General features: G+C 40.1%; 1 protein-coding gene across 2 annotated transcripts; it reads right to left on the bottom strand.

Annotated features, from left to right (window-relative positions):
- Nucleotides 1-263: 263 nt before the first annotated feature.
- fam219aa (family with sequence similarity 219 member Aa) lies at nt 264-13,678 on the bottom strand. Of its 2 annotated transcripts, none has more exons than XM_030052122.1 (6): nt 13,456-13,678; nt 8,195-8,294; nt 5,816-5,909; nt 4,931-5,011; nt 3,935-4,010; nt 264-3,392 (listed from the first exon to the last, which is right to left on the bottom strand). In XM_030052122.1, exons 1-6 carry the CDS (start codon nt 13,513-13,515, stop codon nt 3,234-3,236), a joined length of 570 nt encoding a protein of 189 aa, XP_029907982.1. In that variant the 5' UTR covers nt 13,516-13,678; the 3' UTR covers nt 264-3,233. The 2 variants fall into 2 exon arrangements, with proteins under 2 accessions (XP_029907982.1, XP_029907983.1); XM_030052123.1 differs by having other exon boundaries at nt 3,956-4,010.
- Between the last annotated feature and the right edge of the window lie 1,121 nt (nt 13,679-14,799).

The following is a 14,799-nucleotide window of genomic DNA, read 5'->3' as shown; positions in this document are numbered from 1 at the left end:
TGAAGGTGAAAAAACAATGTGAGACTTAAGCTTCCAGGCTTCAGTATTCCTGGTTATTTTTTCTTCTTTTCCAAGAATAATGCTGTGTTTTAAGTTGTTGTAGTTGTAGTATACTTTGTACTAAGTATACATTTGCAGTCCACTTAATTTCAGTGTTGTTATTCTTTATTGACAGTGGGTTAGGGTTAGACACATGAGCGAAAGCTCTGGTGCTTTTTCATAAGAGACCAGTAGAGTTACAGAAGCACATTACAATTTCAAACTTCAGATATCTGATATTTATTGATTTTTTTTATACTACAGTAACATTAACACTTAAATTCTAAATGGAACCAATTCACATTGTCTTAACAATCATAATAAGCATCTGACAAATAAAAAGCATCTCTTTGTCTATGTTAAAATGCAGTTTTTTTCCCCATACTTAAAAATAAATTAAAACATACAACTGCTGATAAATATCTTCTGTTACAATGCATTACTTAAGGCAGAATCTACTTTAGTAAACTTAAGATGAGAGTCAATTTACATCCCAAATGACAATATACTGGCCAAAAGGAGTGCACTCAACAGAAGAAGTCCATGATAACTTATGTGTGTGAATCTATTAGAATAATCTTTAGGATAGAAAAGAATGCAGGTCAATGGTCCTGCAACTCATAGTCAATCCTACAATTACAAATTTGACTGTTTGCACCTATTGGTCCAACACTCAGCTAGAGGCTGTCTTGGCCACTTCATCTTACGTGAACTATTATTCACGTAAGATCTATTGTTGTCTTTTTCAAATCAATGCAATTCATTATTCACACAAGCACACTTGGCACCTAATTTGAAAATAATGTAAACAAAATTGTTTTTAATAAATTCTAGTGTACTTTTTTTTTTTTTTAACTCATAAATGCTGTTTTCTGTGGAAAGAAGAAACACTGAGGCTACATCAATCAGTCAGGTGATGAAAAAAAAAAACACTTAAGCTACCCTCGCACAATTTATGGATGTCTAGATTAGTGTGTGCAATAAAACTGATACAATAAGCCGTGTTGCAATAAAATTCATTAATTAGGTCATTCAGTAATTAGAGTAAGTGTCAAAACATCTATCTTTTCCTTGTGACCACACACTGTAATTACAGAGCTGACACTTATCCAAATGAGAAAACACAAGAGTAGTCCTGCACATGTTGGTTTGGTGAAAAAATGAAATGTTCCAAGTTTCTCTTTTTGATCTATTGTAACATGTATCTGTATTTGTTTTGTTTAATTTTCAACTGATAGCACTAGCTGTGGTTTTCATTTTTAAAAAGTAAATCCTCCAAGTTATCTAACCTAAGAATGAGCCTGCTCATATGAACACAAGTATTCCAGATGTATCCTCATATCCTGATCACAGCTTTCCCTGTTTAATAAACTAAAAAAGACATCCTTAGTATTACTGGGAGTTTGCATGTGCCAAGTTAAAATTGTTATGATGTTAATACACATTTAAACATACTCAATGCTAGGATGTTTTTGGGAAACCCAGCTCAAATCTGTCCACCATCATTAAGTGCTTTGTTTGAGAGTAGATTCACACACACGAGTATGACCCCTTACTGAACCATGGCTGATGGATTTAGAACTCAAGAGATGTTATTAGCATGATGTAAACTTTGAAAGTAAACAGTATGAATCAGCAAGGACAATTTCCCTTTCATCCTCACTGAAAATAAATGAATAAAACATTGACAATACAAAGGGCATGTCAGGTGCTACATATATAACTGTCATTCCCCAAATAGTATTTATATGTGGCAATCTGATAAATAATTTATTTGAAAGGAAGGGGAGCCCGGGGGGTGACCACACACTTTAAACTTAGCCAAAAATACAGGAAAAGAAACGAAAAATTTCATTCTTTGATTTGCAACCAGGCATATCTGAATCAATTTTGATCACCAAATATGACACTTCAGAGCTGACATAATGTACATCTAATCACTCAAAACAGCTTAATGTTCTTTCTGCACACATTTCTTGCAAAAAGAATGAGTGTTAAATATTTCTGTCCATTTTTAAATGCATTCTCGAATGTGCCATATTTTGAAACCACATTCACTGGTGGTGATGGGCCTTTTTTTGATCCACTGAAACATCCACTGCATGTCAGGGCTACATGGACAAACAGAAGGAAGTACACAGTAACACATGAGCTGTTCTCATAATAATTCTAAAGAGCATTGTGTTTCTGCAGATCTACTGACATTACAGTAAGTGAAGCTATAGATTACCTCAAAAACATGTAGTTTTTGAAAGTGCATCTCATGTAACAAGTCTAAATGGCACTAAGATGCTCATGGTGTGTCCTCATGGTATGTCATGAGGACATACTATAACAAGCAGCATGCAAAACTATTTGTTTTTCCAGGTTTATGAAGTAGTTGTTGCAACTGAATGTGAAACAAGGAATTCACCCCTGGGGTAACAGTTGTTCAAACAAATTTAGTACCTGGAATCAATATCTTAGTGTGATTAGTGTTTTATCAGGAGCTTGAGGGTTTAGCACTACTTTCCTGGACATAATCACACAGACACATGTCATTTTCACATGTGAAACATATATACACAGGAAGACAAAGTAGACTGATTGGAAAAAACAGTGAGAAGAGGAAAAAAAGACTCACTGGTTACTGCAAATCCACACAATTCCAAACCTTCCCTTTCATTAAATATGACCTTCAATGACACACCATTAGAAGAAGCACATCCCATGGTTGGTGCGCCGCCACAACATATAATGAGACCCTCACAGGGTCTTGGTAGTTTCTGAGCTCTCTTCATCCCATAATATCAGTTTTGTTCATCCACAATAGGGTACATTCTTTGCTGGTCCTTGTATACCAGAATATCCACGATGATGAGATGGAGGTCAAATGAAGAAAATGTTATTTTTCCATATTTTTCCTTTGAGGGAAATATTTCTGTCATTAGACAGAGTCCCCGCTGAATTCACAATGCAAAAGTAAGATGCACAGACCCTGCCATAGGAGGAACGTGCATAGAGATACTGTACATATTGACTCTTTTCTATAGACTTGACCTATTCTCTTTTTTTTAACTTAGATAAACCCTTTTCTCCTTTGTGCTACTGCCACCCAATAGTTTTTTTTTTAAAGTAACTCCTCTTCACTGGTCTCTGGTGGAGGTTGGCCTCAGTGCACGGGGCAGGCAGGAGACTCTGGTGGGGGGGCGGTGCTACTGGATTTGACAGGCTGTGGAGGGAGCAGCCTGGCAGCACATGCAGGTGGGGTTGACTGCTTTAGGGGGGATCAGATCCAGGTCCTCATCATCTGGGATCTCATCCAGCCTGTACCCATCTTTCAGCAGCTGGATGTTCAGGTCCTGGTTGATTTGCTGTACAAACAAAAGATAGGAGATATCAGCAGGGCTTCAGGACCATTTTTATCATGCTAATGCTAGGAATGATAATGTTTGTGCAAGCATTTACCATGTTGATTTGAAAATACTGTTACAGTCCTTCAAAAACACACTGATCCAGGACTACACAATAAAATGTCATACAGTTGTAATGCATAAATGCAAAGCAGCAACAGAGAGTACAGACAGTATAATTTAGACTTTTAACATTAGTTATGGGGTGAGTTACACAATGGGGCAAAAACAAACAAACAAAAAAAGGATTTTTTTTTCTCTCCAAGGGGAACATATGAACATAAATCAATTTATTTGGGGGTTTACCGATGAGAACTAGCATTTACTGGTTCATTAAAGGTGACTGTCAATGGCATATATGAATGTGTGGCAGTGCAGAATAAACCTTCTTCACACTTATACCTGCTGTGAGTATGGAACTGGGTGATGGTTGTGATGTTGGTAGTTTCACCATGTGACACTGTTTACAGGGTGACATTAAAAACTTTAGTGTGTATAGATACCTGGTCCCTCAGACATCTCACCTCGGCTGAGGAGTATCCTGATGAGGAGTATCTGGACATGTCAAAGTCATCATCACTGCAACAGAGGAAATCAACAGTTACGCACAAGTGTCTCCTGGGACAAAAGTGTCACTATAACAGTAACGCATCGCTCAAGTGATACCTGAATCTGCGAATCAGCAAAGGAAACAAAATGTTAATATTTCCAAGGGATTTCTTTACATTTTGACCAGCAGAGAGAATCTGGAGCCCTCTATTGATTGGTGGAGAAAAAACTGGCCCTATTAATGACACTGAATGAACAGACATAGTGCACACAGCTGCAGGATAACATGCCCAGCGCTGCTAAACAGCCAATTAGCAGAAAAAGCGGGGGAATAGTGACATCATGCTAATACAGTACAAGCGAATGGGACAGAGAGATATTGTGCAAAGGGGTGTGTGTGTGAAGATAAAATGTGGACAACAAACAAATGTGTGTCCTGGGTGGCTGTGAGTCAGAGAGCTTGTCAGAGGGAATACATGAAGTAATATATGATGTAATCTTGGTTGACTTCCAGGGGGCTGATATCTGCCATGTGGTAGTAAACAGTGGGCTGGGAACAGGGTGGGATTCATCTGTGTCAGATACAGACACGCTGGTTCAGGGTGGAAGCAAGGGCACTCTCTGCGGTCCTGTCCAAATCCCACCCCTATTATTCTCTAATCCTGTGCCCTGAGAGAGGCTTTGCCCTTTTTTAGGAAACCCTTCTGCTGAGAAATCTCCTAAGTTGCACTGAGGATTATTGTACCATGCTGACAGAACTGACAAAAAAAAAAAAAAAACACAGCACTACCGAGCCAACTTCTCTTTTTCTACATTAGATCAGTTGTTTTATTTCTGTCAAGGATTTTTTTCTGTGAGACTGGAAAAACCTAGTCAGTGCGTACAATTACGTCAGTTCATCTTTCAATGTTTCTGAAATGTACAAGGCTGATGTGGAAAAATTCACATACCTATCAGTGTCCAGGGCTACCAAGGGCTTCTCATCTGGACTCTGGTCTAAAGAAGAGTAGCCTTTGTTTGGCACCACCAACCTGGAGCAGGGTACAGAGAATAGCACAGTTTTATACAGAAAGCACTAGGCCAAATTTGGATCAACACTTAGCACTCAGCAAATGTCTTACATTGCCACAAAAGTAATATGATGCATCCATAATGAAACCCCCCGGATAAACTAATCCTGAATATTTATTTCTCTAAACCATGTAAGGACTGTGATAGCCCAGGGTAAGACAGCTCTACACAAAAAGGGGATATGTGTCTTGAATGACATTTCACAGCTCCAGTCAGGGGTATGGCACGCTCCTAGCATGCCATTAAAGAAGAGAAATTGGGGCTAATCTGTAGCCTTCAGACTGTAGGAGTTGCTGGATAATCTTCTGGCCTCTGAGGCTTGTGGTTCAGACCTGTCTGCAGGAACCGCCTTTCTCACAGTTCTCCTAATCTATCAGAGACTGGGGTTAGACAGATGAGTCGGTCCTCAATAGTGAGGGTTCTAGTGGTTCGAACCCCAATGCTTTGACTCCTTTATCATCATTCACACTAAGAAAACACAGCCAATTCCACTTCTTTAAAAAGCCTTGCTGTTCACAGTTTGAATCTGGTTGTAACATTAGGAAGTCTGATGGTGTCCCTGGAATGCTGGCAGCAAATTAAGGCTTGGATGGCTGACCATGCTGTCCTTAGGTTTTGCATTTTAGTTGGTCACAGGCGTTTGAATGAACGGATGGCAAAACAGATCCAGAAATACATTCACAATGATAAATAATGCAAAGTGTAACACTTCCAGGTAATCAGGTAAACACAACAAAGAAACAAATAACAGGTGAAGATATTACCTTGTCCTTGCATTTTTCTTGGGCTGTTGATTGACAGGACTTCCCACGGTGCCGTTCTTCACTGATCCCTTTCTAGCAAGATCCCTCTGTTTCTCTGGGCAACCACAGGATATGAGGTCATCAGTTCATGTGCCAATAAGGTTCAGCTCACTATCACTGCTAGGCTATATCAATTTAGTACTATTAGAAATGTAAGAGAAGAGTATAAAAAGTGTTGCCATTTTAAAAAATAAATAAATAAATAAAATTGGGGTTAAAGCAATAGTTCAGATTCTTATCTTATAGTGTTATTTGCTCCCATTCAACCTATGAGTTCATTGTGTGCTAGTGCCATGACAGAAAACAGTTCTGCCATTTTAGAAGTCAGAGGGCTGAAAGAGTTTTCAAAGTGCAATCAAAGATCAAATGTATCTTGTTGTGCATCCTTTGAACAAATTTTCATCTTTATGTCGCCATTCAAAACTGTGTTGTGCTCCGGTCTAGCCTATATCTAATTCATTCATTTTACAACAGCACATTCCTGGTGAAGCTTTTGTTCTTGCAACAGGGAAGGAGTTAATGGACCAAACTTGGTGGATGTATTTCATTTGGTTCAGACCGTATGTAGAAGTTTTGCGAAGTGTTAATTCAAGTGCATACAGGGGCTTGGCCAAAAGTATATTTCTCAGATCCAGTTGCAAGCAAATCCTCTCTCTCCTTCTATCTGCCGCTCCCTGTCTCCCTCTCCCTCTCTCTCTCTCCCTCTTTCTCTCTCTCTCTCTCTCTCCCTCTCTCTCTCATTTAGACACAACTGACAAATGTGTGGGATAAGTAATAATTTAATGGTTGGGTCTACACGGTCAGACTGAGTGACAAGCATGATTTTAGTCATTGTACTTCTAGACATGAAGCTGTTTTGCTTCTGACATAAAATGTGTTTTCCGTGGAGATAAGACTATTCAGAAGAGAGATGTGCCAATAAGATAACAGGAGAAAATAAGACTAGACACTGAAACTGTCGCTTCAGATGGTGAGCTGCTCTGTCTGGTCTGAGCAGTCCAACTGGTTAACATGGCCGCCAAAAGGAAGTGAGCAGCGCTTCGCAGCACTTCCACGTCAGGACAGGACTGAACCTGCCATCACACTCACATACAGTAGCAAATACCACCGTATGGGTAAGAATCTGAACTAGCATTTTAACCCCAAAATGTTTTGTACATTTATTATACTGTGTATTGCATAATAACCCTTAGACTAGACCCAATTTAGTCAGTGCAGGCAACTTTCGAGTGTAAGTGTGGACACAATTTTAATATCACATCTACCCTACATGCTGTCATTGGGCCAGACTATTTTTAATTTCTCCACAATCTGCTGACCAATGCGGACAAGCTAGTGAGTGCTGCAGATTCTGAGCCTGATTACCATCAGCATGTGACTCCAAGAGACAGACTAACAAACTTGGTGTCACTGCATTACTCAATCAAGTGCACAAATGTTCATGCTGCAACACCACACTAGGATGGAGTAGAATGGAAAGAGGAAAAGCACAAGGCAGAGTGATGAACCCATCAATCTCCGTTCCTTCTTCATTGGCCTGAAGATACTATGACTAACTCAAGTCTGTCACCTCTGGATGTTTCAACAGAAAACATCATGACAGAGAGGGCTTGAGTTCCAATTAAAATGGAGAACTGCATACAGTGAGTCATTCTGTATGAATACATCGGTGTATGGTCGGACAGCATGTTAGTGTCTGCATTTGTACTCTGTTCTTCCTTGTCTTGGTTATTTTCTGTCTCTCTTTTTGTTGGTCAAAATAGACTTATAAATGTTCCTACAGAAGAAATGCGAGTTTCACTCTAAACTGCAATATCCACTATTTGAAAGAACTGTGATTTCTAGCATAGAAGTTAGAAACATTATGGTTTGCTACTAAACTTATACATCATCTTGAGACTTTTGCTTACAAAATGTTTATTAGAGGATGAAAACCTTTGTGATTTTGAAATATAGACTGTTATATTTCAGGAAGTAATATTTTCCAGCTTTTTGGAACAAAACCCTTTAAAGAAAAACGGGACTCTTGCAGCATAGCCTTCACGATATTGTAGGAGTAAAATAATGATAACAGCTCAGAGGTGTTATGACACCTCAGTCAGATGTGTTATGATGAGACAGTATATTTTACTGACATACAGTATTCATGATCTACTCAGGAAAAGAATTTCTTGCATCCACAAATGTTCATGCTGCAGCAACTCACCTCCTGCATCCAGTGACAAATTTCACTATGTTAAATGCTTTTCATGAAAGAGGGTAACATAAGGTATGACTGATCATACCTCAATATCAGAGTTTGAAGTTGATTATTGATTTGTAGTGTGTTGGCTATAATACCTATTTGGACCTGCAGTGGCGAAGGCTTGTAGTTCATGGCCACAGTCTCTCCTTCTCTAGTGTCTGAGTCTGCCTCTGAGGTTGAGGATGCTGCTGGATCCTAAAAAAAGAAAAACACAAAGGCACATTGTTTATTATGATTGGACCAAACTAGTAAACATATCCAATCCTTAAAAAATAAACACTTCACACTTCCTCTGGGGACCTGATTTTCATCACACTGTTGACCAAAACACAATCAGCTCAGTCATGAGAGTGACCCTCTGATTCATTTTTCACTATCTAGGCTAACCAAAAAATGTTGTCTAAATGAAAACCCACATAACCCAGATAATCAGCCCTTTTTAGGCCCTGCTTGTCTCCAATGCCCTGGTAAGATTTCCTAAGCCTGTGCACTACTATGGCAGCCAGGTTTGTAACCTCAATGGGCCTAAGTGTTCTGCCCATGTTGCTGGCTCTGTGTCTTTTCTGTGTGAGCAGTGACGGCATGGGGAGGAGGTCGTGGGAGAACAGAGGGGGTTCCTGTTGGAGCCACGGTTTCCCCAGATTGAGCGAGGGGAGCAGAGCCGTGTTGGGCACAGGGCTTGGCCTGCTCCACTGACAGAGCTCTACATTATGTTCATCCCACAGGCCTACCCTTGTTGCATTCGAAAGGACTCCACAGGCCACTTCGGGAAAGGCTATCATTCAGTAGTTTACATTATTACCCTGCATTCTCTCCAGGGAATCAGCTGCTGTATTTTTGAGGATACTGCAAGCAATTAAGCAACCACAGCTCAAATTTGTACCCTACATCTACTTTGTTTTGCATTTAACTAGGCTGCTGAAATACAACATGCTACTGTATCATGTGAAATAATCTTCTGGTAATATGTAGGGAAATGCATAGTTAAAGTGTCAGATGCCTAAAAAGGCACATAGCCAGCCTACTTGTAGGCCTGTTCATCATAACTAAAATTAATTCTAATTAATAAAACCTATGAACTACGAATGCACACTCTGAAATCTATAGTGTCTTTGAAGATTATTTGAGGGGATTATGAAACAGATAGGTCTAGATGCAGATCTAAGTCCGAATCATTAAAACATGTCCATGGTATTATTGAGAGTACTAAAAGAATTTAGGCCAGTTCCATACCAGTAGAGCTTATCCAATCTCACTGCCTGATGAAAAATTCATGAATGCCTAGCAAGGACAATGACGGCCTAAATACACCACGCATGGACGCAGCATGGCACGTCTGCTACACCAGAGTCCACTGAGGATGCTACACTGACCATGAAGTTGCATGTACCTGCATGGGTATCACGCAAGTGGTCTCTATTTTCACACCGTTGGTCTAATTTTTTTTTCTGCGTGCAGCTACACAGCCCTCCAACAGCTAAAAACTACATACAAAAAAACAAATAAAATCTGTTTAAAATTTATTCAAATAAATACTTCACTGCACCACAGGCAATGCAAGGCAGCAGTGCAACCTTGTGGCAAATGGGTGGTATGCAACCACCCACAAGACAGAGGCCGGTGGTGTAGCGAGTGGGAAAAAAAAAAAAAAAAAAAAACTGTATAGGGTGTGAAACATGGCAGTGAAATAATGCACAGTACCTTCACCGTATACCTGCTATGGCTAAAGTGTGTGTATAAGTGTACTTTGGCAAGCTGTAGCAAATGCCAAATTAACACACTACATCTTACAGACTGCATGTGCATACATGTTGTAAGTGGAGCGCAGGTAACCTTACTGACTCCCACTGGTGAAATTCACCCGCAACTGGAAAATGGCGCAGGTGAGATTCAAACCAGTGACCTCTTGATTCAGAGGCAGCTGAGCAGGATATATGCACTGAACTACTGCATGTGGGGATATAGACATTTCCTGCAGCAGTAGCACATCACATGTAACCTGCACTCCACTTACAATGCATACGTAAATTGTCGGTCCATTCAGAAGTTTGTTCAAATCTTAGAGGTCTTAGGTAGGTGCTAGTGAGGCATTTGACGCTTGTTCACTGCCACGTTTCACACCCCATAAAGCCTCTCCACTGTGCTACACCCCAACTATGTGACGCATCGCATCTGTGCCTAGTATATTTCCCCTGTGAGATGCTTACTTTGCTCATTGATTTTCATGTATCACAAGTAAAGACAAGCTGCCAAAAACACAGCCTTGTAAGACAGGAGAGTGGTGGCACTATGAGCTTAAGTATGCAATGTCTATCTAGCTTATGTAAAGTCAACGCAGAAGGCTACATATTACTGTCAGTCAGAGCAAAGGCTAATATCTCTTAATGACATTCTAAGCATTCAGCCATAGTAATTCATCTCTTGGAGTGAAAGATGTACCCCACCCGCCGATTTCCCCATTTCTCTCCAAAAACTAGTGATAAATAACAGGCTGAGGTTTTCACTGCAGTCCAATACACAAATTCCCCCTCAGTGGATACAACAGCTTTATCTGGTGATGGTTTATGCATTTGCAATAGCTATAGTTAATGACACCTGGCAACAATGAACACGGCACAACAGACTAGTAGTAGCTGGGAGAGTAAAGCTAAGTGAGGTATTCCCACTGTGAGGGCAGCGAACATGAGCTCTTTCAGTTCTGTGACAGGCCCCTTCCATTGGATCATTGGGCTTACCCTACAGTATTCCTTTCAGTCATGTTTTCCACACTTTCTTACAAAAATACTGTATTAAAATGAGATAGGATCCACCGGTAAAACAAATCCATTTGAAAATCTAAGCACAGTAGGCAGAGTATGATGAGGAATATTCAACACTGACAGAATTCTACGAGCTACTTTTTGAACACCAAGTAACACAGTTACTGAGAACTGGTGTCAGGCAGTCCACAATAAACCAGATAATAGTAGACTATTTCTCTTAAGATAGAACAGGTTACATTAGTCTAAAATGCTATACTATTTGGTGCAATGCTAGTGATATTTCATTAAAATGAAAACAATAAGAGCTAATATGTATAAGCCTCTGGTATGTTAAAATTTCTTCACTATGGTATATGACCAGACAACCATGACTCAAATTTGCCTCTCTCCTTCCGAAATAAATAGATGTGCATGTTCAAACCAGGGCATTGTGTCAGCAGATGACTTACACTTAACCTATGACATATGGGGTTACATGTTGACTTTAATGTACATACTGTAACAAGATGTCATGACCTCAACAAGATCAGCCCTGACCTTCATGAACACACACACACACACACACTCACACATAGAGTTTAATGAAGTGTCCTCTCAGTGTATCGGTTTCATCAGCCTGTTCTCCTGTTGGAGACTGTTTTACTGCCTGAGATGATGAAGAGCCACAAGGCTGCTGACACAGCACAGACACCAGGCTATTGGTGGGATTATCCATCATGGCTTCCACTTGGCCAATAGCAGTAAAGTCTGATGGATCAGGTGATCATCAGAAAGGTGGTGTGCTATCTTTATGGATGACAATGGCAAGGGGGCTAAATTACAATCTCAATGTGTTGAAAGGCAATCTGTCATATTGAGAGCTGGGCTACCGTGCACAGCCTTACGTAAGTTAGTGGCCTCATGATTGGACACTTTGGAAAAGGGTACTTATGGGGATATCACTCTTGATTCTCAAACTAATTTCAATCTAGGTTGAATGCAAAATTAACTTACAGATTCAGACTGGGCTGCAGTTTACTGAACATAACTATGGAAACAAGCATGATGGAATAAAACATAAGAGTTAACAATTTAGACCTACCTTCATGTATATAGTTGTTCACTTGGATACAGTATACCTATTTGATTGTATCTTACCACAGTCTTTAGCCTCTTTCTTTCATAACTGACACAACTCATGAAAGTCTGGACAAAGCCATTTTATTCCCATGAAATTGATTTTAGAGTAGGAAGCAGGTGCCAAGTTGCACTTGCATGTGGTTTAGGAATCACAATGAAGTTATTAGCATTAAAATGCAGAGCCATGTGTCCCACACCAACTGCGGTCCTGATGTCGTCAGATTTTGTATAAATGGTAAGTAAGAGACTGCTTCATAGATTGGAATTGCAAAAGAGGTCAAATCGAAAGGGTCCACACTGTCATTGGACTCAGGGGAGGCTAATTACATAAGGAGTTAAATACAGAATAAGCAATGCTCTCAGAGTTTCAGGGCATGAGCTGACCACTCACACAAGGTAGCAGCTACTCACTATTCAAATGCAAATATTTCTGATCAAAACTCCAAACAGCTCTCCCTCTGAAATCAAACATGAGAGAGCAGGCTGATCAAATCTTAATAGGACATGGTATCGCTGCTGCATAATAAAGCAGGCTCTAAAGTATGTTGCCCTGTGATTTCTGCTAGCGCTACCCTCTGGGGTATTCAGCAAGGCAAGCATGGACACAGTGATCAACAGTAGAACCTGGAGCTCTAGCTTTTGCCTAACCCCCCTATGGCTAACACTTTAAAAAGGACAGCTGTCTGAGTAGGCTTCGTTTGAAGTGTGGAGAATCAGGCCTGCATGTCAGAATTACAACACTCAAAAAGAGGCTCATCTGAATGTGAAATGTAGGGAATAAGAGCAGTGGAGGTGAGCTTGTAAAGGATGCATGCTGGGCTTATTATAACAGCATCCAGATGGGGATCCACTATGCCCTTGTGCCATGAAAATGAAGCATGGAAAACAAGATATGCACACTGTATTTATTTTTATCTCACGTGCATGTTATAGAGACATGATAAGTTTTTTTTTTTTTTTTTGGACTGAGCCACTGAAGCTGGTCAGCCTCCCACAGCAGGCCTGCTCTGACCAGCCAGCAGGCTAGCAGTCTGCAGTATCGGATGGGGCAGAAAAGCTCTATTCATACCATCATTTGGGTTGTGTGCGCAATACAGCCACCACAACCCAGTCGAAAGAACACGTCACCAAAAATTGCAAAAATCTAAAAGCAGCAGCTTGGGCGAGACTGCCACAAACAAATGTTGACTGACAGGGTATAAAATAATATAGGGCGCAGTTTAGCCTACTCTCCAGATAGGATGCGGGCTTAATTTCCCCGTTTGTTAAAGGGAGAAAGGCGCTATCCCTCCATCTGTGTATCATCAATTCATACATGCAGCCCGGAGAGCTAGTAGATTTGTTACCTTGTTTACTCTCATACATTGCTAAATAGGTGACAAGGGTGACAGGATAAACCACGTACACTAGTCTAAATGTACCAATATGCATTCAACTGAGACAGACTGAAGCTCTGTTTTCGTCTTTCTCCTTACCAGAGGCTGTGTCTCCCCGTTCACTGGAGGTACTTGGAACCTGTCGATTTCTTCCATCATTTTGGCAAAGTCTTACCGACACGACGCAAACGTTTTGAATAAATAGTATTTTTATCTATCTGTCTCGGATTAGATTGAGCTGTCAAGATCCTTCGTGATGTTGCATTATAGCGGTGTGTTTTCCTCCAGCCTGACAGAGGTGACTCGACAGCAAAACAGCAGTACCGCCCCACTTCCGGGTCTACAGAATATTCATGATTCATTCGTCCAATCACATGGGAGATCGCTCTAATGGCGTGGTGATGGAAAAGACGAGCAATAATAGCCTATGACAAAATCTACAAATACGACTTACAGTTGAAATCAGTGTTGTTGTCGACAATTTTGTTGCTTTAGATTGGCCCGAGTATTTTTTTTTTCCCAAGTCGTGTACGCACTGATTAAAATTTCCCCATTTGCCACATTCATAATGTCACAAGAAAATATATGACAAATAGTTTTCGGGCAAAACAGTAAACAGCAAACACTGTTGCCTGTTAATAGAGGTTTAAATTAAAATTCAGCCGTAGAATCGCTTGTCACCGGTGGCTTTACAAATGACAAGCCATTCACGGTACTCTGTTGCAATTAACATAATTGAGAATTTTATTATGAATAATTAAGAACGTATGGCAAGCTGTTTGAACATTTAATTACAGCTCATTACTGTAATCTTTAATTATCAAACAGCAGTTTCCTCACTTCTCATGTCCAGCGTTTCTGAAGTGGCACCTTCTTCACAGCAGTCAGCTTTTTAAATGATCAAACCACGTCCCTTCCCCTCTGCAGGTTAAATAATAATGTTAGATAGTAATGGTGTTGATGATGATGATTACCACCAGAACATATGTTTTCAGCCTTAAAGCTCATATGGTACAGTGAGTCAACTTTACACTGTTAAAGTGTTGTGGCTAAAAATCCAACTGAGTACTTGATGGTAATGCTGATAATCTTTGGCATTGTTGCCAGTTTTTGCGAGAGAAACAAGCAACCAGGTCTATGGAAATAAGCCCGGAAGAAGCGACCAGTTTATTAGGTCCACCTGTACAATCTAATACAATCCAATACAACTGTTCTGCCATAAAGTTTCCTTCTCTGATGCCTATAATGCTCAGGTTTTCTTTTTGTCACAGTAATAGAGGTGTTCATTCAATTCTATGTTTGGCATCGAGGTCATAATTAGTAGCCTACTGCTGTTGGACTGGAGTGCATTTTATTGAGAGCTGTTTCTGATATTCTGCCTTCCTCATGTATATAAATAGGGTGTACAAAAAAATTAGAAACACCTCTCAATATAATGTTGTC

The sequence above is a fragment of the Myripristis murdjan genome, chromosome 5 (assembly GCF_902150065.1).
Source record: "Myripristis murdjan chromosome 5, fMyrMur1.1, whole genome shotgun sequence".
Lineage (NCBI taxonomy): Eukaryota > Metazoa > Chordata > Actinopteri > Holocentriformes > Holocentridae > Myripristis > Myripristis murdjan.
This window is presented reverse-complemented; position numbering and strand designations above follow the sequence as displayed.

Coding starts and splice junctions, on each gene's coding strand:
- fam219aa (XM_030052122.1), bottom strand. CDS start 13,515: ATGATGGAAGAAATCGACAGGTTCCAAGTACCTCCAGTGAACGGGGAG. Junction 8,295..13,455: donor ACGGGGAGACACAGCCTCTG/GTAAGGAGAAAG, acceptor TTCTTTTTTTAG/GATCCAGCAGCATCCTCAAC. Junction 5,012..5,815: donor AAGAAAAATGCAAGGACAAG/GTAATATCTTCA, acceptor ACCCTGCTCCAG/GTTGGTGGTGCCAAACAAAG.